Below are 22,804 nucleotides of genomic sequence, written 5' to 3'. Positions count from 1 at the left end.
AATTCCCAGCCAACCCACATTACTCTACAGTTATACTTCCCACAAACACATATCACTTCTGACACCCACTCCCTATACCTCCCCAAATGCCTTCACTACTTTCTCCCTCCATACTGCTATGCTCTGTATTATCTCCTATTCAGCTCCATCCCTCCCTAAGAATACATCTAAATCATGCATGAGCATCACTCACTCTTTCATCTCTGTGATAGTCTCATATACTACAATCAGATTACTGGTATTGCATCATTTTCTCTGTACTACCGTCCAGGCTTCCCCTTATCTTTCTATATACTGATTACACCACTCTACTATTAATCGCCTTACATCCATAAACAATTAAATCAGTACTTTCACTTCACTATCCTTCCTTACCCAACAACTGTTCTACACTGACCCCCACCTCATAAATTCATCCTCATTCATGTCAGTATTCCCCACACCTATACTCTTAAAAAAAAAAACACCTACATATCTAAAAATCAACAATAAACCTACAGACCAAACACAATCTATTCTAAACTTCTACTTTTCCCAAATACATTCACCTTACTTCTTATCGTAACTGCATCGTCGATCCATACTTCCTATCATAACTGAATCCTCTGTCCTTTATAAACCTCTATTTCTTATAGTTAAACTTTTCTCTTACCACTCCTCTTAGTACTTTTTTGCACTCTTAACATCCTAGTAACGTCTATTTCCCTCACAATTACAGCAATAATATATTACTGAATGTCTGTTTAAAAATGTTTGTAGTATGTTGGAGTGTTTCTTCCTCAGCTCCTTCACTGAAAAGGGTTTTCTGACAAAACAGACAAACCCATAAATAAAAGCTAAAAATTTTGTGTTCTCTCTCTGATTATTATGCATTGAATAAAAAAGCTAATCTTTCTCCTGTTCATTTTGTACACTCTATATTAACTGTACTTTTTGGTGGTTTATGATTACATTTTATAGATTAATACATAGTTGTCTGTAGCTCCATTTGACTTGTGGCTGAGGTCATGGCTTAAAAAAGGGTCAGTTTGGACTGACCTACAAGAAATAAGTAATTTTAAGTAAACTAAATCTAGATCAGAGCAGAGCCCCAATAAGAATGAATAAATGTTTGTGTTTATTGATGGCTGTTTAAATGCTAGTATATATTTCAAGTAGAATCCTGTACCCCTTAACACAGCCCTTTTATTCTTTACAGCTCTACATTGTGGGTTTAGTTTAGATGTGGCATCTGAGCCTGGATTACCAACCACATTTATATCTTCTCAGAATCTTCAAACAACTTGGAATGTCTCTCACATTCCCAAGCTTCAAAGTACATTTTGCTGAAAATATGTTACGGAGTGAGGGACTATTTCTAGAGAGGACCAGATAATATGAATATAAAATGATTTTATATTGGAGAAAAGAAATTAAGAAACTGAATAGTAAAAGTGCAAGGGCCTAGCCTTTGGGGACCAAGTATTGTTTTAGAAGTTGCTTTGTGAATTTTTGACTGCAATAAAAGTTCTGTTTGGGTAATTTTTTGTCTTGTGACAGGCTGTCATAAGGATACAAGAGGTGTGCAGTTAATTTGAGAAGTGATTTAATGTGGTACAGTGGCATAGTGGAAAGCATTGTCGCCTCACAACAAAGATTCCCTCAGTTCGATTCTCAGCTGCCATGCCTTCTGTTTGGAGTTTGTATGTTTCCTTCTAGATTCCAAAGGTATGTAGTTAGGTGGATTGGACACACTCTAAATTGGCCATGGAGTGGGTGTATGTGTGTACAAGCAAGTATGTGGCATGGAAGAACTGCAGCAGCAGGGCTAGCTGCCCAGTGGTGTAAACCCTGGCTCTAGATTCACTATTAGTGACACCCTGACCCCATATGCAAAACGGGGAAAGGGGGGGGGGGGTTGTAGATGGATTTAAAGTGGCAATGGCCCTTTTATAGACAAACAAAAAAAACTGCGACAGCTAAAGTTCCATTTGGATATTGCTGGTGCCAAGAGGCAAATTTATTATGTTGGTCAGTAGCCTGATTATGGGCAGAAGAGTTTTAGAAAATAAGTATGAAGGTTGTCTGCATGCATAGGTGAAGATATAAAAAGGCCAAGTGTAAGGTTTTGAAAGATTTACTGGAAAGTCTAGTAAGGTATACATAAATACATGAAAACATGCTCTGAGGCTCTAAATAAAAATCTGCAAAACCAACAGAGACCTCCAAAGCAAACATCCAAGCAACTGCCACCCCCCCCTAACACAAACCATGAAACACATACTTCACAAAACCTTGTGCCATGCAATCACAGCCCTTAAGGCAAAATAACATACCCAACATACTAGTAATAGTCAGGCACACTGACGTCCCACTCACTAGCTGCCTGTCGGGTGCCAGGATCTGCCACATAACACAAGCACTCGGGTCACTCCACAACAAGTACAAATATGACTGTCATTGTCCAAGTTGGTGTGAATGACCTGAGCCATACCTCCCTGGACTACATAGAGACATGGAAGAACTCTCTGATCCCATAGCCCAGGCCGGTATGACCCTGAGTAGCATCCTGCCCTCACCAAGAGTGATACCAGGGTATAAAGAAAAAATTCTCAATTTCAACAATTGGCTAAGTTTCTGGTGTCATACAAAGGGAATCAAGTGTCTGTCTGCCTGAGATGACATGCTCGACAAGCCACGCTGCTTCGCTAGAGACGGCTTACACCTGTCACCCTTAGGTTTTCGAATACTGGCCAAGGCTCTTGCCACCCCCATAGTGACTTTTTTAGGCAAGGCTCAAAAGACAAACCCACCGCCGTAAATAGCACAAGTAACAAAAAACTGAGGGTAATGCTACTCAGTGCCAGAAGTCTAAACCTCAAAATGCACACACTCAAAACACTCCTCTGTATGGATAAAACCGATATATGTGCAGTAACAGAAACCTGGTTTAAGGCTCCAGAGAGCACCCCAGCCCTACCAGGCTACAACTCGTACCATACATTTTGGCCACAGAACCTAAACTGAAATAAAAAAGGCAGGGGCATATCCATATTAATAAAGGATACCGACCACTCCAGGTTAGTGGCACAGCACAATGCTTCAGAGATCATCGACGTGCAACTAACTGGCAAAACTGCAATTCAAATTGTAGCTTGCTACAGATCACCCACCATGTCCCAGGACCCTCATTCTGCATTTCTGGAAACACGGGGAAACATAAAGGTCCTAACGCCCTAATATTGGGTGATTTCAATTACCCAAACATTAACTGGGAGAACTATTCAAGTACTAACTCCCTTGCCCAACATTTCCTAGAATTTATAAACTCAAACACCCTGGAACAACTGGTCAACACTCCCACCAGAGGTGACGATGTATTGGACTTGGTCATCACCAGCATGGGCGACCAGTGTTCACACCGGAGGTCAACCCCTTACTGGCTAGATCTGACCATAAACAAATCACTTTGGATATCCACATTCCGCCCCCACCCCCGGACAAGAAAACCACCATGAAAAACTTTTCAAAAGCAAACTTCACGTTACTTAAGACCGAGGTGGAAAGTTTCAAATCCCCCATGCTGAAGGATAATGCTGTCCAAGCTGCAAAATCTTTTACTAATGCATTCTATAGGCACCTACAAGAAAGGATGGATCATGCCATCCCAAGCAAAACCAAGACTCACTCCTCCAGGAAAAGGAAACCAGTCTGGTGGAATCCTGCCATAAACAAGCTATACAATAGAAGAAGGAAACTAGTACAGAAGAGTAAAATCCCAAGAAGGGAAGACATCCCTGATCAGTATCAGCAAGAAACTACGATCCCTCATAAAATCAGCCAAGGCAAGCTTTGAAAGAAAAATTTCCAAGGACACCAAAGATAACCACAAGGCATTCTTTAGCTATGTCAAGATTCTAAGTGGCAATGCTCAGATCTGCTTGGAGTTGGTGCAGAATGGCACAAAATATACTGAATCGACAGATATCGCCAGCATCTTGGCAGACAGGTTCAACTCAAACTTCACCCCCCTCTCACCCCCCCAAAAGGGCCCATAACCATACCAGAAGAATGTAGAGCCCCTGAAATCACATACACTCAGGTTAAAACGGCCCTCTTCAAAGCAAAAAACACAGCATCAGTGGGACCGGATGGTGTCCCAGGCTGCGTCCTACATGAGTTCAAAGACTAACCCCCTCACCTAAACACACTGTTCAAACTCGGCCTCTCCACAGGCTATGTACCCATAGAGTGGTGCACAGCAATGGTTATTCCACTCCACAAAGGTGGAGCCACAACAGACCTCGGGAACTATCGCCCTGTAAGCCTGACCAGCTTGGTCTGCAAGGCTATGGAGCGCATAATCATGGAACTCATTAACAGAGACATTGGGAACCTCCAAACACTGGACCCTACAAAGTTCGGCTTTAAGGGCAGATCATGCCTCCTAAACCTGGTGGACTTCTTTGAGACAGTTACCAAGGCTATAGATGAGGGAAAGGCACAGCCTACCTAGACCTCACTAAGGCCTTCAACACCATTCCCCATTCTGGTATTATAGACAAGCTCACCAGCCTGAACATAAACCCCTATGTCACAAGATGGGTTGCCAACTGGCTCATGGACAGAATCCACATGGTGACAGTTGCGGAGCTAGGTCCAACTCTAAACCGGTTACTAGTGGCATTCCCCAGGGTTCAGTCCAAGGACCCCTCCTGTTCGGCATATACTTCTCAGAGGTACAGGCAAGCACAGGAGGAGTGTGGCTGACCCAAGTTCGCAGATGACTGCAAACTAGGGGCTATAATTGACTCTCCGACTGACAGACATCCTCCAAAAGGGTCTCACTGAGACAGATACCTGGTGTCAAAATCATGGCCTCAAGCTAAATGCCAAAAAGTGCATAGTCATCCCCTTTGGAAAAAACAAGTACCCACAAACTACCACATAAGTGGTAGTCCCCTAAATACAGAAGACGTAATAAGGGATCTGGGGACCCAAGTAGATAGTAATCTCACCTTTGAAAATCACATTGCCAAAGTGGTTAGAAAATCCTTCTACGTGGTCCATCTAATCACAAAAGGGTTTGCATCCAGATCAAAAGAGGTCATTGTGCCCCTCTACTCATCAGACCCATCATAGGGTACAATGCCCCATTTGGGATGTACCTTACAAGACACCTGCAACAGCTGGAAAGACCACATAAGTACCTCACCAAAAGCATCACTGGCTTCAAACAGATGCCCTATGCAGCTCAACTGAAGAAACTACAGCTGTACTCTGTTGCATACCGCCTACTCAGAGGTGATCTCTGCCTGACATACAAGGCCATGTCCAACCCAGAATTGGACATGCTCCACCTAAAGAAAACCTTATCCCCTCGAACTACATGCTCTAGTGATCTAAACCTTACCACAACAACAAATAGGACATGCTGGAGGGATAGATTCCTGTCCCAGAGACTTCCCATGCTTTGGAACAAGATCCCAATCTACATTAGGCAGAGCTCGCTAACACTCTTCAAAAGAAACCTTGACAAGTGGATGGGAAACTTAAGTTTATCTCGGGGATCACTTCAGTGGCTGTGCTGGACAGAGGCACAGGGAACTAATCTAAGGGGTAGCGAAAGTCAACACATTCTGGCTAGGCTTATAAATGTATTTGGGCAGATAGCCTAGTACCTACCCATGAAACCTATAAGGTAGAAAGCTTCACTCATACTTAGAATTACTGGACAACTATGTTGTGGAATAGCTGAAAGTTATTCAAAAACGTTCTCTTGTATTTTATTTGGTTATAAGACAATACATTAGGACTATATCAGAATTTTCCCTGTATCATCTGAATGTTTTGCAAGTTATTTTTTTTTTTTTTGTATTTTTCCTCTTTCAGGTCCCACCAACTAGCCACTGATACCAGCAAGAAATGGAACTTGTAGCCTCCACTGCATCAATCACAAATTGAAAATTTAATCAAACTGCTCAGATGTAGTTTGAAGATGAGAAATTTATTTTTAACTTTTTTTGTAGAGGAACAAACCTTGTGAGAGAGAAGGATATACTCTCTTTTATTTATGTATATGTAATAAATGTATGTACAGGTTGTGCGTGTGGTGTGAGGGTGTGTGTATGTACACAAGACTGAAATGCAAAAAAAAAAAAAAATTGTGCAGGGGGCAACCCCCTGCTTAATTGTACACTCCAAACTGTGAGATTGAACGACAAAGGGAAAAGGCAAATTCTCACTCCCCACTGTACCAGTTTGCTGCAAAAAGATGTTAATACTCAAAATTATATTGTAAGCCTATAAACGCAACATTTTATATTTCATATATTTAACCAGATGGACTGCCAGCATACATCTGTACATATGTACATGTACTAACTCCAAGGTTACACAATACTGGAAAAAAGGAAAACTCATTTTACCACACTATTCCATGATCCTGGCTGTTTAAAACTCTTTCAGTCAATTAAAATGTTAGGAGGTGGAAATGCACACTGCGTTTCCAATTAACTAACATGGACTTGACCAAAAGGAGAGAATCCATATATAAATATATGTATATATTATATAAGTTATAATTGGCACAGATCACCTCTTCAGTGGCGTTGCATTCAACATATGTTTAAGACCCTTTATCCTCTTGGTTTATCCTCTTTGGGAGGAACTCAACTGCTACGGGTGTCGGGGTGAGTGTGATCCCAAATGGGGCATTGTACTCAATCATGGGCCTCTAAAGAGAAAGGTACAGAACACAGACCACTCTCTTGATCTAGATGTGAAACCTCTCATAATAAGGTGGAGCAATATGGGGTCTTCTAACCACTTTGGCAATGTGGTGTGTGTCACATGAGGTTAGAGTACTGTCATCCCCCTGGGTCCCTGGAACCCTGATTACCCCTTCCGTACCGTGGATTACACCATTTATGGGTAATTTGTCGTACCTTGTTTTTCCCCCAAAGGGTATTTTTGGCATTTTGGCGCTTAAGGCCATGCATGGCTCCTGGCACCACCGTCGTTTCTTCATGCCTCTCTGGAAGGATGTTTGTGTCCGCTGGAGTATCAATTCTGTCATGTATTAGCTTCCTCCTTCTAAAAGTTGTAAAAGTTTGTTTATGGCTGGGGTCCACCAGACCGGCCCTTGGGGAATGGGGGAATGGTTCTCTTGTTTTATTTGGGATTGCATGATCCATGCATTCTTGAAGGTGCCCATAGAAGGCATTTTGCAAGGCAGTTCTGGTTGGTTGGTTGTGGTTGGCCCAGGGGCCTTGGAAAGGCCATCTCTCAGTCTTAAAGAGTGTGGTTGCTTTTGAGAAGTTCTTCACTGTGTCTTGCTTTTGTTGTTTTGTTGTTTTTTTAATCATTTAATCCGGCCTCTTTTGTTGTGTTTTTGTGTTGTGTGGTACGGTTGTGATAGTTCCATGTGAGAGACTGGGTTTGTGGTGTGTGGTTACCTCCTCCTCCCTGGACCTGTCTTGCCAATTACTGAATTGAGAGAGCTCAGCCACAGCAATGCCTGTTATAAAACTCTAAAAAAGGCAGGAAAAAAAAGGAAAGATTATTATTTTTTTTTTTTTTTTTTGCGAAATTACACAGAAAATGCAGAGACAGTGATAAGTCAGTTACACAGGCTAGCACACTTTAGTGGGAGCCTCCACAGTTCAATTAAGCAAACAAACAAAAATCCAGAAAGTGCTTTTAGTCGTAGTTCCTTGCTGCTAGGACCACTCTGTAAACCCACGTGGAGCTTGTCTGAGCAGTATCATTCTATTTAGATAGTTAATTTAATATGTGGAATTGGCTTATTAATTTCAGATGGAAATGTTGGAGGAGTTCTCTTAGTAGATGTTGATCTTGAGTTTCTGCAATTTTTTTGAGTGGTAAGGTAATTAAGTTTGTTTCTGTTTTGTTTAAAGGATGAAGGTTGGGTCACATAGCTGAATGTAAAGGTATTAATCTTGTATTCGAATGAATTGATCCATAGTTTAAATAGCTTATGGGATGGTTGCTTGGCTATAATCTGGTAAGACTTGCAGGAATGACTGGGTCCATTTTGCTAGGGGCTAAAATGTTTTTGTTGACTTTGAAGGTTATTAAATGCCTTAGGGGTTGTAGATAAGTAAGGAGATTGTAATTGTCTAAAAGCCATAAAGACTGGGATGATTTTATATTTTTAAAGCAGGACGAATGGACTACTTCGGAACACATACCAAAGTATATTTGTGTATAAATGATAGTGCACATGAGGAAAAATGGTAGCTGTTCGTGACTGCAGTTTGGAAATGAGGTGCTCTGGTGCTAGTCAGATCTAAGACCTGTATTTTCAAGAAGCTTTGGTGGTGTCTATGTAAATATTAGGACTGTGGTTTTGTGCTGTGGGTGAGGGTTGAGCAGTTGATGGCCAAGTCTGTAGCATGACTGGCTGTTTTCCATGAGTTGTATGGGTAGTGTTTTAAGAAAGTTATATTGTCTGGTTATGACCAAAATGGAAATGGACAATTTGTTATCTTATCAAATGTTGGTATGCATGGTACCTCAGAAAGAGGCCTGTAAAAAAAAAAAAAAAAAAAAATTGTTTATCTTTTCTGCTTTTCCTGGTTAGGGGTCACCACAGTGGAACTCAGGTCTGCTAATGATTGGCAGTAGATCTTTTATGGTGGCAAGTTGCCAGCACGCCCATTCACGCATGTCTTTCGGAGGCCAAAAAAAAAAATAAATAAAATGTTTTCTTGAGCACACACACACTGTACAATAAAATTTGTGTGTGATGAAGTCAAAATACAAGCTTGTTTGTGAAACCAAAGTCTCTCATCAGGCTTGCTCTCCAGGTGACCTGTGCCTGACATATAAGGGCATGTCAAACCCAGATTTATATAGAATATGCTCAACCTCAAATCTAGAATATACTCAGAAACCACAAGGGCGAGAGACTTAAACCCTTAAGCCTGTTATAAATAGAAAAGCTGGAGGGACAGAGATTCATCACCTAGAGACCCTTGTGAGTGAAAAAAAAAAAACCCAGCCGAGTACATGCACCTCGCTGGCCTTGACCAAGAGGAATCTTGACCAATGGATGGGAGATGATGAGATATACCAGATATACCCAGGGATTACTTCAGTGTCACTGCTTGACAGAGGCACAGAAATGATATTTTTATAGTTTGACAAAAGGGTGGCGGGAAAGCCACATAACTATGCTAGGGGAAGCTTATGCCTGCTTGGGCAGATAGCCTAGTATGAACCTATGAACCTATACATGCTAATATTTTTTTGATGGTAGTAGGAGGCAAAAAAGTCCAAAGCTTGCAATAGAAAAGGTGAGTGTGGCATCAATCACCAGCTGCTGCCCACCTTCAGTTAAAATTTTCTTGTCGTGGATCTTTCTTTTCCTCCATGAGTGGACTGCTCACCATAGCCACATCTTGCACAAGTCTGTATGTTGCTGAAATACACATATGAAGTGGTTCTTGGACAGAAATGCAAGTGCCAAATGCAGCGAATGAAGTTGAAACCACACAGAATTGATTTGCTTCTTATCATATATATGGTATCATTGCTTAGCATGTTAAATCTAGGAAACAACTGCATAATTATAATTCCTTCACTGCATCCATAACTTTGATTTGGTTCAGTTTTTCTTTGCTCTATCTAAAATTAGTAATTTTATGAGAAAAGATGGTGTAGTGGCAAGAAATACTACCAGCAATTATAGTTAATTTTTATTGCTTTGCTATTAATTTATTTTTACTGGGAATTCCAGAAGGGCAGAACCGATTTCAGTGGAGGCTTAGGCAGAAAAGTTCCAGCAAATTACTTAATTTTTTGTAAAAAAAAAAAAAAATGTACATAATCCATATTTATACAAGGTTAAAATAAACCATGTGTTATATACAATTTTATGGTACGATTAGGTTTTGGTACCCTGCAAATATTAATTCTTCAGTGGATTAAAATAATCCATTTAGTACTTAGACTTATTTGTTCTAATCAGTTTATCGCTGACCTTCCAAATAAGAGTTTGAGAAAGATGAGAGAAAGATCATCGAACAGAAATTCACAACATTTGTGTTTTTTAACACAGACAAGGATATTTCATCATTTTTACATGTTGCTTTTGTAGCACAGTAGCCTAATCTGTTGTGGAATAAGTTGAAATCGGTGAAGTTTGATTGGAATTCTGGGACATTTATGCCAATTTTTTTTCTTTTATAGGTTGATACAAGCTCTGCTGACTACACATACAGCTTTACAGAGAAGAAGTTGTATAACGTTGCTTTGCAAATTGCGAGTGGACTAGTAAGTAAAGACTACTCATTAGAGCACATTACATGTCCCTGCAGTACCAGAAGCAACCTTTGAATATTAGCTTGACGCAGCCTACACAGGCAAGATATTTAGCATAACTCCAGCAAATGTGATGTGTAAAAATCTTTTACTTAGTACACGTCTACAAGGTGCAGCAGATGTTTTATTGTACTGCTTCACTGTATGTATTCTACCTGCTAAATTCCTTAAATCCATACTTTAACTTTTTATTATATGCACCATTCAGTTTTGCTTGCTCTTCTAAAGGCATCCCTGCTAATAAGTTTGTCATTTGTTGTGAATGTTTGTTCATCAGGGTAGAGCATTTTCCCCCCAGACTTGGTCAGTTTGCAAAAGAAAACAAATGACCAAAATATAAACGTTTATAAAACAGAGTGCTTGTATACTTTATTTTCCAATAAACCATTCAATCACAAGTGTTGCTGTGTGACTGTGTTAAGTATTTAAAAACGAGAGGAGAATGCAGAAAGTAGAAATAGTTGCTCTGGATAAATGATCAGTTTGAAAAATCCAGTTATATGAATAATAGTGCCTACTGTTCAGTTGGTCATATGGATTTGCCATTAATAAAGCATTTCCAGAATGCCTTTTTAAGCAGAAGTTTTTAAAGCTGTGATAACTGAGTAGGAGTTAAATTCCTTGAGGCTGGAGGAGAGAGACTCCCACAGTTTGGGGGCAAGCAGTGGAAATTTGTCATCAATGCTGTGGAACTTGTATGTAGTGACTGGCTTGAAGGGGTGGGATCTTGGGTCATAATTTGAAATGTGTAAACCAGCTAACTACGATGGAAAGGCGTTCATCTTAATTAGTTTACAGGTTAATAAGTAGGCTTTATCTTTAACAGGTATCTGCTTGGTTTTGCTCAAGATAAACCAGTGATGATTTTTTTTTTGGGGGGGGGGGGGGCAGCTAAGTAGCTGAAACTCCAGATATTTGCAGCAGTTTCTAAACAGTTTAGTTTCCTTTTGGAAATATTTGAGATTATTAGGAGACCATATTCAACATGTGCTGATAAAAGCCCCTTTCCCAAGTGCCTGTCCCCCTTGAGGGTCTAGGAAGTGGGCGAGTTGTTTTTTGCCCATAGTAAGTTTGCTAGTCTTAAATGTGATCTGAATATGGTATTGAAAGTCTATGATCTATCTGTATTCACAGATATTGTACCTAGTTACTGCAAGCAAAGTGTCAGTCCTAGAGGACTAGGTTTTGACGAGTGCCTAGGATCATTGCCTTTGGGGGGTTTTCTTTCCCTTTTTTAACAGTTTTGGGCTTTAGGTCTTTCATGAATAAGTAGCAGGATATCCCTTCCTGTCATGTATCCTGGTCTTGGATTAAACGTTTATTTTGTAGCCTTGGAAATGATGATAGAGGTATCAAATGTCTGATTTTACACAAGGTTCACTGATGTCGAATATGCTAAGGAACTGTAAGTGAGAGGTGTCAAATTCAAGCTTTTTTAGTATGCCACAGCAATAAGAAGTGCAAATGGTAGATGGGAACCTGAGTGTTAGTTTGGGGTGGAATTCTGAGTAGGTGAGATCTGGGAGCCAGGACTGGTTTCTTTACTACAGAGAAGTGCGAAGTATTCTGCCTTATGGAGAATTTGAGATTTAAGAATCTTTGAGTGGTGTCTTATCCTTTTGGGTTTGTAGTGGGTGCGTGAAATAAATGTGTGCATGATTCTGGTGAGGGAATTCAGAGTATGCAATGTGGACATAACAGCATGGCTAGTAGAATTTAACCTGCCTAAACTATATCGATATGCTACCTACTGAAAATGAGTAGGTTCTATTTGGGTAAACTGCATTGCAGTATACTAGACCCTGTTAATCACCAATCTACAGTAGGTCTTAATCCTGTTCCACACCTAAATTTTTATATACCATTCTGTAAGGCCACTACAATTTACTTGATAATTGGTAAATGCAGTGAGCACTGCAGACTTTAGCAACCATCATTCAGACCACAAAAGCAAGGAAAAAGTTTCACTGTTAGGTAGCATATTGTAAGCAATTGAAGATAAATTGGATGTAAAAAAAAAAAAAACCAAAAACCTGTGACATGGGAGAATGTGTGAACCACTTATTTTTTGTATGATACACATGTATGTACTCGCACATGTCCATACACACACACACACACGTGTGTGTGTCTGTGTGTGTGTATGTGTGTGTGTGTATATATATATATATATATATATATATATATATATATATATATATGTGTGTGTGTGTGTCTGTATATGTGTGTGATTTTTTTTATATCTTCTTCTTTCGGCTTTTCCCACTTAGGGGTCACCACAGCGGATCACCTGTCAGCTCATGATTGGCAGTGGAATTTTACAGTGTCGAATTGCCAGCCCGACGCCCAACCTTCCACTGAAGGCACACACATGCACGCACTCACACCTAGGGCCAATTTAGAGTATCCAATCCACCTACAGCATGTCTATGGGATTTGGGAGGAAACCGGAGCACCCGGAGGAAACCCATGTGACTACAAGGAGGACATGCAGACTCCGCTCACAAGGCACCCCAGCTGAGGATCGAACTGGAGAACCTCTTGCTGTGAGGTGGCAGTACTAACCGTTGCACCACCATGGCCACCTATATATGATACACACACAAAAACTATACCTTATAATGTGAGAAATTTGGACTGAAACATGCAATACTTGGTCTATACAGCAGATACTTGGTCTATACTGAATCCTTGTGTTGTAAACGTAAACCTATGCAGCAACTGAAATCCACATGCTAGAAGAAAAAAATGTGTAAAAATTAATACCGCCATGCGAGATCTGCTGAGCCACAGCATTAATTCGTTCTATCCTGAAGCTACATCACACTGTGAAACAGAATATGATGCATAGTATGATTACACAGTGTACCATCTCCTGCTTATCTTTTGTTGACCAGGTTAACTTTCCCTAAGTTAGCCTATTAGGCGAGACACAAGGTGGTATTTGTACTATTAAGGAAAATGTGGCCGGGGTATTTAGAAACGTCCCTACTCTTTTTACAGGGTGCCGTGGGATCTTTCATCCATCTGAGCTACCACTAACTCAAGCAGGTGGGACCTTGGTTTAACACCTCATCCGAAGGATGAATCTCCGCTTATACTGCACTGCAGTATTAGTAGTCAATCTACCTGGTGTGGGAATTGAACCACAGATTTTTTAAATCAAATACAAGTGACTACCTGTTGTACCACTGACACTGAAGTATTAAGTGACTAATGAAAAACCTATGTACAATATTGCTGAATTGTTTGTGCTGTGCATTAATGCACGTAGCATCAGAGTTACGCAGACAAGTGTCTTTGCTGGTTGCTCATTTGCACATGCATGCCTTATAATGCAGACCTTATTTCCATTTGTGTAACTTGCTTGACATTTGTTAAGAGTAAGCACATTGGTCTGAAGACCCTTTTCAGACATGATTATGAACCATTACGGGAAAGACTAAAACATTGTGACTACGTAACATGCAGAGCACTGAACACTGCAACTGTAAACTTAACATGCAGAGCACTGAACACTGCAACTGTAAACTTCATTTTGAGTAGATAGCATCAACAGGCCAAACACATTTGGGTAATGAGCTAAGCTGCACAATGATTGCAAAGAAAAACTTTTTATGCATATTAATAAGCATAATATAATATTTGACAGGTAAAAATTTAGCAATTTTATTGTAAAATAAACATTGTGATTTAAGAGAGCCAATTGCAGTGTGTAATGACACTTTGAAGCATGCTTTCCGATGCTTGCATCATCAAATGAAGGAAAAAGTGAAACTGACACAGAGCTTAGTAAAACATTACTACTTAATTTTAACAAAGTGCATGTGCTTTAGCAGCATGGTTTCCCTTCTGACACTATTATTCATTTTCCCTCATGTCAGTAGTGCTTTTTATTGTGCTCTTCTGATTTTATTTTTGGCTTTGTTGTCACAGTAACCGTTAAGGGGGCAGCAGGCAAAATGTGTGGTTCATATCAACTCTGTGCATCTTATTGGCTTCTGCTTTTAATTTTGGGTGCATTGGCACACTGTTTTTCATTTTCTTACATGTCAGTACTGCTTATTGTATTCATCTGTTCTGCTTTGAATTTGGCCTTTGTTGTAACAGTGCTGCTGACTTTCCTCAAGTCGCTGCTGCTTAGTTTGGCTGTATTATCATTTTCATTTTACATTTGTTGAAGTGTTACTGATTTCCAACCAAGGCAATGTCGCTTATACAGCCAGTTTTAGAAGCATTCCCTGTTACTTTCTAAATAGGATCAAAATGACAGATGTATTGCGAAAAAATACAGTGCTCCTATTTCCCACCATGTGCTTTGTAACGGTCACTGTGTTAAGAATTGTAATGGTGTCAGGCAGGACTTAAAAACACATAAGTGTGCTTATTCTAGGAATATGGTCAGTCATAACTTTTGTAACAATGCTGTTACAGAATCTATATTTGAAAGGATATCTACAGAAGGAATTGACTGCAATTGAGGAAGAAGGTAATGTCTTTCCTGATGTTTTTTCAGTTCTTACTGTTAAATATAATCCCTTTAGGGATGCAGCATATAGACCACCTGGGTTGATCAAAAGATAAGAGCTAAAAAGTTTATTTTCAGAATTGAAGTATCTGAGAAAGTATCGATCGTTGTCACTTGAACATGCTTTCCAATAATGCATTTCCATTGAGGTAGTCCCAAAAGGGCTTGGATATAAGAAATTCGCATAAGCCGTGGTGAGTTGACAGCAACCGCACATTTTACCTGCTGCTCCGTTAACAGAAAAGTACCCTCTTACCCTTCAAAATCTGCTGCTCGTTACAGAGACCAAGACTTGTGCAGAAACAGCATTATCACAGCAGTAATACTTTTGTTTTGTAGATTACTTTGACTGCAAATCCTGTATTTTAAGGGATGTGTCAGTACATCTTGTACAGTCTGCAATATGTATGCTTTAATTGGGTAAGCAAACTGGCCTGATGGTCCTTTTCAGCCATAGCTTGGGCCAGTAGAGTGAGGACAACTGCAAAGAAGAGATTACATACAAAAACTGCTATATAAAGGTGTAGTGAAAACAAAATTAAATTTGAAAAGTAAGCAAGTAAGTAAGCAAAGAACAGTAGGAAAGATTTTAGTATAATTAACTAAGCGGGTAGAGGTAACCAGTGTGCCAGGGGTGTCAGGTAAGATGGTCAGTAAAGCATTGTTTCACCTCTCATCCACAATAATTCACAAGATGCATGAAACCATTGTGACTAGAATTTATACAACATATACAAACAATCCAAGAGCAGTAACAGTACAATGGCATACATCACTGACTGCCCATGACATCAACACCACAATGTATGGCACCAGTAGCCAGACCCATTTAGTGACCATGGAGAAGCATGGTATACCACTCTACCCTCAATAATAAATACACATCAACTGGCCCTAGAAATAAGTAGGGGGGTGTGGGGGGGGAATCATCCTGCAACTGCCCATAAGTCTGGGCACCAGTCTGACCCCGTCCCCTCCCCATTTCATGTCGGTCTACATAAAAATCCTCCCATTCTTGAGTCACTGAATAACAGTTTGTATTGTGGAGCAGCTAAGATGGATTAAAATGTTGTGGCAACAAATTGCAATAGAATTCAGCATTTAATAAGCTGGAATGAAAGAAAGCTTCAGTTAAATAGGAATGTGAATATACTACATACTCAAATACGTTCTGACTACAGCATGACAATACCGTAATATACCTACTTACTACACTAAATTGTCTTTCGGCTTTTCCTGGTTAGGGGTTGCTACAGCGGAACTCTGATCCACTAATGACTGGCGGTGAATTTTTATGGTGTTGACTTGCCAGCCCAGTGCCCAACCTTCAAAGAAGGCACACCAACACACGCACATACCTACCTGCATGTCTTTAAGTCCACTCGACCGCGGGGAGGACATGTAGACTCCGCACAGAAGGCGCTCCAGCCAACACAAACTGCTGCACCACCACAGCCTTACACCCTACTTACTGCACTGCTTGATTTTATTTTATTTTTTTATATATGAGCAAAGGAAAATTGGACACTTGCTCAATATAACAAATTTGAAACAGTCCTGGATGTACAGAGAAATTTACATTGTTATAACCAAACTGACAGATGGACCCTGGCTTAATCAAACCACAATGGGTTGTCTGTCGGCAAATTCCCAATGTTCAGTAACATTTAAACCTAAAAAAGTCTGAGTTTCTTGGCAGAATCCATAGTTGATGCATCATGGCCTAGTACCAAAGAAACCTGGGGATAACAGCTGACCAAGTAATCATTTTGGGAAGCATATTCTTCAGTTTAGACAACTCATGCATGGGTCACATCATAAACTTCTAGGAATTAAGTGCATCTTGGGGCAACAATTTGGGCCCATCAGCATAGAGAGCATCCCTCCTTGGAACATTGTTGCCCCTAAGATACACTATCAGCATAGAGAGCATCCCTCCTTGGAACATCACCTGTTCTACCACTGAAAAGAAACAGAGGATCCTCAAGCCCAGGATCCCAGTCCAAATAACTTCATATACAGAAGAATCGGGACACAGATTGAAGCCATTCGCATGAAACAAAGCTCTCATGATAGCACAAGAGATGAGTCATCTACAATGACCATCTTCCTTCATGCCAAGAAAACCAAGCTAGTAGGAGTAACAAACCTATGATAAACAGGCTGCTGAGGACCACCTACCCAGCCTCCATTTAAGCTGCACCATTCTGCATTCCTTGGCCAGGTCAGAGGCCTGCACAATGTGGTAAGACTATGAAGAGAAACCCACAATGGGAAGCCATTGTTTCATCAGCGCCTTTTGTAACCAACATTCCAAACCTTTAGGTATAAATGAGAAACCAGAAGACCAAGAAAAAAAGTACAGGCAAAAGAGAGGATACCAGGTTCCATAAGGTGTGTGTGTGTGTGTGTATATATATATATATATATATATATATATATATATATATGTATGTATATGTATATATGTATGTATATATATATATATATATATATATGTATGTATATATATATATATATATATATATATATATATATATATATATATGTATATATATATATATATATATATATATATATATATATATATATATATAAACACTTTACCCTTATTAATCTAGTCAGTTTTTAGATCTGCACAGCCAGATAGAAATCGACTCAATTACATGAGTCCAGTCTAAAGACAACAAATATTCCTTAACCTTAAACATTCCTAGAACCAAGTACAAAAATGTGGCTGTCCAAAAACAGGTACCCTAAAATCCAGCTAGGGAGTGCACCTCCATCAAAATTAAAGATAAGATTTTTTTTCCTGGTTAACCTGAAAGGGAGTCCCTGCTGGTACCCAAATGTTTTTCCCAGCCCTTCACCCAGTCTTTCATAAAATCTGAAATATGAAGTAATTTGTCATATGCTAAGGACTGCCAGGTGAATGCCTATGGTGCTTGCTGTCTCATTCCTTGGGCATCTGTACACAATACCATGGGCATCCAGCGGGAAACAAACCTTTCTTACAAAAGACAGCTCAGCCCTGAAATTCTGAAAAGTTAAAAAAAAGGCAACATATGACTTTTTTGTTTACCCTGAACTGTTCACCCTGAGCTGCTGACCAAAACTCTCATTACTTTGAGATCTTTTTGAGCCGTTGGAGCTAGTGTACAGAACAGAGGTATCTGTAAACATGAAAAAGCATCTGCTGTCTTGTTCTTCCCTGGAGCACGCATACCTTTGAAGGAAAGATTAAATTCATAAACTGCAAGGCTAAGGCCCTCAAGACTGACTGAACCCACTGGGATTTGAAGTTCTCTGACAAAACTTGGTTATCAGAGCAGAAAATCAATTAGCAAAGTGATCCTTCCAAAGTTCAAGGCAGGTTGTCTTTCTTGCAGTCAGCAGGCTAAGAAGCTGGCCAAAGTGACTAAAACACCTGCCCTGACAAAAAGGCCTTCAATCCCAAATTACCAGCTGTACTTCTGTAAAGCTTCAGTGTCTAGGACATTAATCATTCACTCTGCCACAAAGGTGCCCCATTGTAGTTTGACCCCAGCTGATGCACTGATCCCAGTGGTGCTTTTGTTTGCTTGAAACATTGGCAATTGACCTGGTAAAAGCTCTGTCTGGGGGAAACTGCCCAGCAAGCAAAATTTAAGCAGATCCAAGAGCTCCATAATCTTTCAAACTTTAACTTTATCCTACTGAAAAAACTTCAATATTACCCTGTTTAATTGTAATTTGCCCATCAGTAAGTGGAAAATGATCTCCATTGTTTCATCTTTCAGTCCAAAAAAAAAATTTTAGATTTTCTTACTGGACCAACAATCTTATCTTGAGCCGTGGGACCCCAGCTTTTGGCATAAGCCGATGAACTCTTGCAGCCCAGACTTTACCCCCACAGACCCCAGCACCCTCCCCACCACTAAGAAATTGAGGTAGTGTACCGTAGATTGGAAAGGGTATTCTCTGTTGTCACACCATTGAAGAGCAGTGCTGAGGGTCTCAAACTGACTATGCCACTGCAAAAGCCCACGTGCATGGCCAAGAGAGATCATGCCTCCTTTCTGATTAGTAGAAACTAGAAGGCTGACTTGACCTCCAGTTTCACTAACCATGGGTTTGAGATTTTCTTAATGGCATAATCTAACAAAGAATATTGCAGGTTGAATGCTTGTTCTTAAATATCATTGTTGACAGAGGACTCCTGTGGGATGCAGAGGTGATTTATTGAGCGAAATTCCCCAGGCCACTTTTTGGGGACCAGTCCTAAATGGATGCCCTATATTTAGGAAATGGAAGGAATGAGGAGGGACCCAAAACTAAACTTGCATTGAACTCTCTTAGCACCTCCCTGACCATTTTCTCCTTGTCAAGAGTGGGCTTCAAATTCTTACATGAGACTGAGGCGAATGACAACAAAAAAATTAACGCCATCAACAAGTTGATTTGCAGTTGACCTATCTGGCTATATATGCAATAAGCGGGACAAAACCTCTGCCCTTATGGATGAATGGGAGACCCTATCTACACTGATCAGCCTTGGGAATTGCACCCCCAGCTGCCCATCACTGAGGTACCACTCTGCTAAGCCTTTTCTTATGAATCTGAGAGAAAAATGAGGGATTTAACTTGTGACCTGACAAGCTCCAGGGTGACCCTCCCTAACCCAACATTTTATCAGTATGTGCCCTTTATCACAGCCAGAACATGAGCTGCTGAAACAGCAAGCTTACCAGGTGCAATGGCCTCTGTTAAATGATCATAGGTTCATAGGTTCATACTAGGCTATCTGCCCGAGGGCATTTACAAGCCTAGCCCATAGTTTTGTGGTTTACGCCACCCCTTTAGTGTGGGGAACTATTATTATTTTTTTGCTGTGCCTCTGTCGAGCAGTGACACCGAGGTAATCCCTGGGGTATATCTGCGATCTCCCATCCATTGGTCAAGATTTCTCTTGAACAAGGCCAGCGAGGTGCTCTGCCTCACATATACTGGGATTTTGTTCCACAGCATATGATGGATCTAGATTTTTGACGTGAAGCACATTCATCAAATCTGGGTTTGACATGGCCTTGTATGTCAGGCAAAGGTCACCTCTGAGCAAGCGGTAAGCGACTGAATAGAGCTGGAGTTCTTTGCTTTTGGTTTGGCTCTGGGGTCACCTTGACTCGTAGCAAGGGTGGGCTGGGTTTTCAGTCATCAAACGAAGTATTGACATGCCTGCCATTTCAAGTGTTAACTGACTTCAGTTTTTTTTTTAATTTCTAATCATAGTACATCCAAGCCAGACCACCCCTAAAGTGATAAACGTCCCTGATCTATATCAGCAAAGGAAGGGACTGGGCATGGTCTTTCTCCAATAAAACTGCTATGTAGAACATTAATCCAGGCATACAGTTCCAAATGTGGGCGTAACCTCAATCTCGTTTTCTTACCGAGGGCTGCTAAAGCCAAAATGAGATCATTTGACCCTGTTGAATCCACATCCAGGATTTACTAAACTCCCTCAAGATATGTCAGATTGAAACCATCCCATATCTCTCAACTGTACAGATGTTTGCAGAATGTCAATATTTTTACTTTATATTTTTGGTACATTTTTATAAACTGTGGTTTTTGGCAAGTCAGACTGAAATTAGAACATAATGACAGACATTTGAGTTTCAGAATTCATCCCCTTCAGAAAATTCATGTTAATGCAAAACCTGCTGTTCCATCAACTTTCCAAGATTGTAAGAATAATAATTAAAATTTGTCCCTAATTTTGGGCCTTTGTCCCACATTTATTTATGGCTTTGTCCAGATTTCTTGCTGTAAAAGGTCAAGAAGTATGAACCATCCACAAATTTCATCCTTTATGATCTTTTCTTTAACTGCAGCTGTGGGACATGGGTATTTATAGTTCAGTCCAGAGGGAACCCTTCAGGAAACAGCTAATGGCTGACTGGCAAGTGAAAGGTGGAGAGCTCCCCACCAGTGATACTACCAAAACTAATCATCTGTGAGCTGTCCGTTTGTATTCACTGAGGCAGTATTAAAGATTAAATCAAAAATCCTAGCTCTACCATTTCCAGACAAATGTAATTTCTTACTCCTGACTCTGACCCCGTCTCCATCAGTAACTGGCTCATCTTCCATAGTTTCCACTTGTCCTGAATCCTTTCCACAGAGGCCACTTGATTTACAAGGCTTGTATCCAATCTCTTGCCATCTTGCTCTTCCATCAGTTACCTTTTACCCATAGATGAAGAAGCATGCTCTCCTGATTGCTGGGCTTGCTGCACAACCTTCTCAAAAAAAAAAAAAATTGCCTGTAGAGAAATGACATCCCAATAAGCTCTCCGCTCCCTCTATTGAAGATATTGCCTGTAGAGAAGAGAAGAAAAAATATATAATACCAGTAGTATTTGGAACAAAGACTAGCAAAATGATTTACCCTTTCTTTGCATTGTGCTGGCTAATACTAGCTAATATTCATCTGCATTTTCCTTCTGCTCTTCATTTTTATTTTATTAAAAGGTACGCCAAGACCCCTATGCCCAGCCTGGGCACCAGAAGTGGAGAGAAGTGAGTTGGTTGGGTTTGAATTGTAGTTGAACTTGTCAGCCTTCACATCAGCAGTGGTTTCCAATTGTACCTTCTCAAAAAAAAAAAAATTTGCCTGTAGAGAAATGACATCCCAATAAGCTCTCCGCTCCCTCTATTGAAGATATTGCCTGTAGAGAAGAGAAGAAAAAATATATAATACCAGTAGTATTTGGAACAAAGACTAGCAAAATGATTTACCCTTTCTTTGCATTGTGCTGGCTAATACTAGCTAATATTCATCTGCATCTTCCTTCTGCTCTTCATTTTTATTTTATTAAAAGGTACGCCAAGACCCCTATGCCCAGCCTGGGCACCAGAAGTGGAGAGAAGTGAGTTGGTTGGGTTTGAATTGTAGTTGAACTTGTCAGCCTTCACATCAGCAGTGGTTTCCAATTGTACCATTAGATAACAGTTTGGAGCAGTAATGGGTGTTGGCTCTGTTTCCTAATACAGTTAAAATACCTTGGGATTTTCAATGTAGGACCTGGCAACTTTGTGTTCTCAACTTTCTGTACTTTCAAATAGTTTGCTTGATGTTTTCTAAGCAGGTTTAGATGATTTGTGAAAGGGGGAAGAGAATTTAAAATGTATTGTTAATAGTCTTTTCCTCGTGTACAAGTGAAAATTACATTGTAATGGTTTATTTTTTAATTTTTCTTATAATGGATAGGGACAGATGCATTCTCACTGCTTTTCAGGTAGGAATAAAGTTATGAGGCATCGAAAGCAACATCCGTAATGGGGTTGTCATGAAGGGTCATACATAAACTGCTGTAAGTCATTAACTAGTTTGTCCTGGAATAATCCCTGATTGTAATCACATTCATTGGACCAGCGGTACTAGTTCCAAGGAAAAAGACCAACAGGATTGTGATGTAATTTAATCAAGTGATAAATAGAAGAGTGCAGCCTTAGGCAATATTTGTAAGGATAAGCTTGAGAACATCTGTGTCTCCAGTAAGCAGGACAACTTTGTCTAGCAACAAAAATGTAGGAAATGCCACAAGTAGCTATTGATTGCATACATTTGTCATTTAATAGCCAGGTAGTGAAAGTTGCTTAAGAATAGTGCATTGGGGTTTAATACAAGTATTCTCCAACTAATTTAGACAGATCTCAGTCAGGAGGAGACAGATTTGTCAGCAATAAAACAACTATAATTAGAATAAAATAGTTGCTTTTATTTCAAGTGACCATGAACTCAAGAAGGTTCTGGGTTGGTATGATGAGATGAGATTTTGAGTACAAACAGGCACACTGCTGGAGGGTCTGACTTGAGTCATGGGTGCTGAACCCATATATGGGAAGAAGTGCTTCTTAAACACCGACATCAGTTTTCTCTTGCTATATGGAGACATAAACTAAATT

The 22,804-nt window shown here is 40.1% G+C and overlaps 1 protein-coding gene across 1 annotated transcript in view; it reads left to right on the top strand.

Moving 5' to 3' along the window:
- LOC122795041 (tyrosine-protein kinase STYK1-like) overlaps positions 1-22,804 on the top strand; it is a 689,604-nt gene that overhangs the window by 410,703 nt on the left and 256,097 nt on the right. Inside the window, exon 5 of the mRNA XM_044063619.1 lies at positions 10,195-10,278. Coding sequence (XP_043919554.1) covers positions 10,195-10,278 — 84 coding nt within the window. The remainder of the gene's footprint in view (positions 1-10,194; positions 10,279-22,804) is intronic.

The sequence above is a fragment of the Protopterus annectens genome, chromosome 2.part1 (genome assembly GCF_019279795.1).
Source record: "Protopterus annectens isolate FY-2018-M chromosome 2.part1, PAN1.0, whole genome shotgun sequence".
NCBI lineage: Eukaryota > Metazoa > Chordata > Ceratodontiformes > Protopteridae > Protopterus > Protopterus annectens.
Note: the sequence above shows the minus strand (reverse complement) of the source record. Positions and strands in the feature narration are given on the sequence as shown.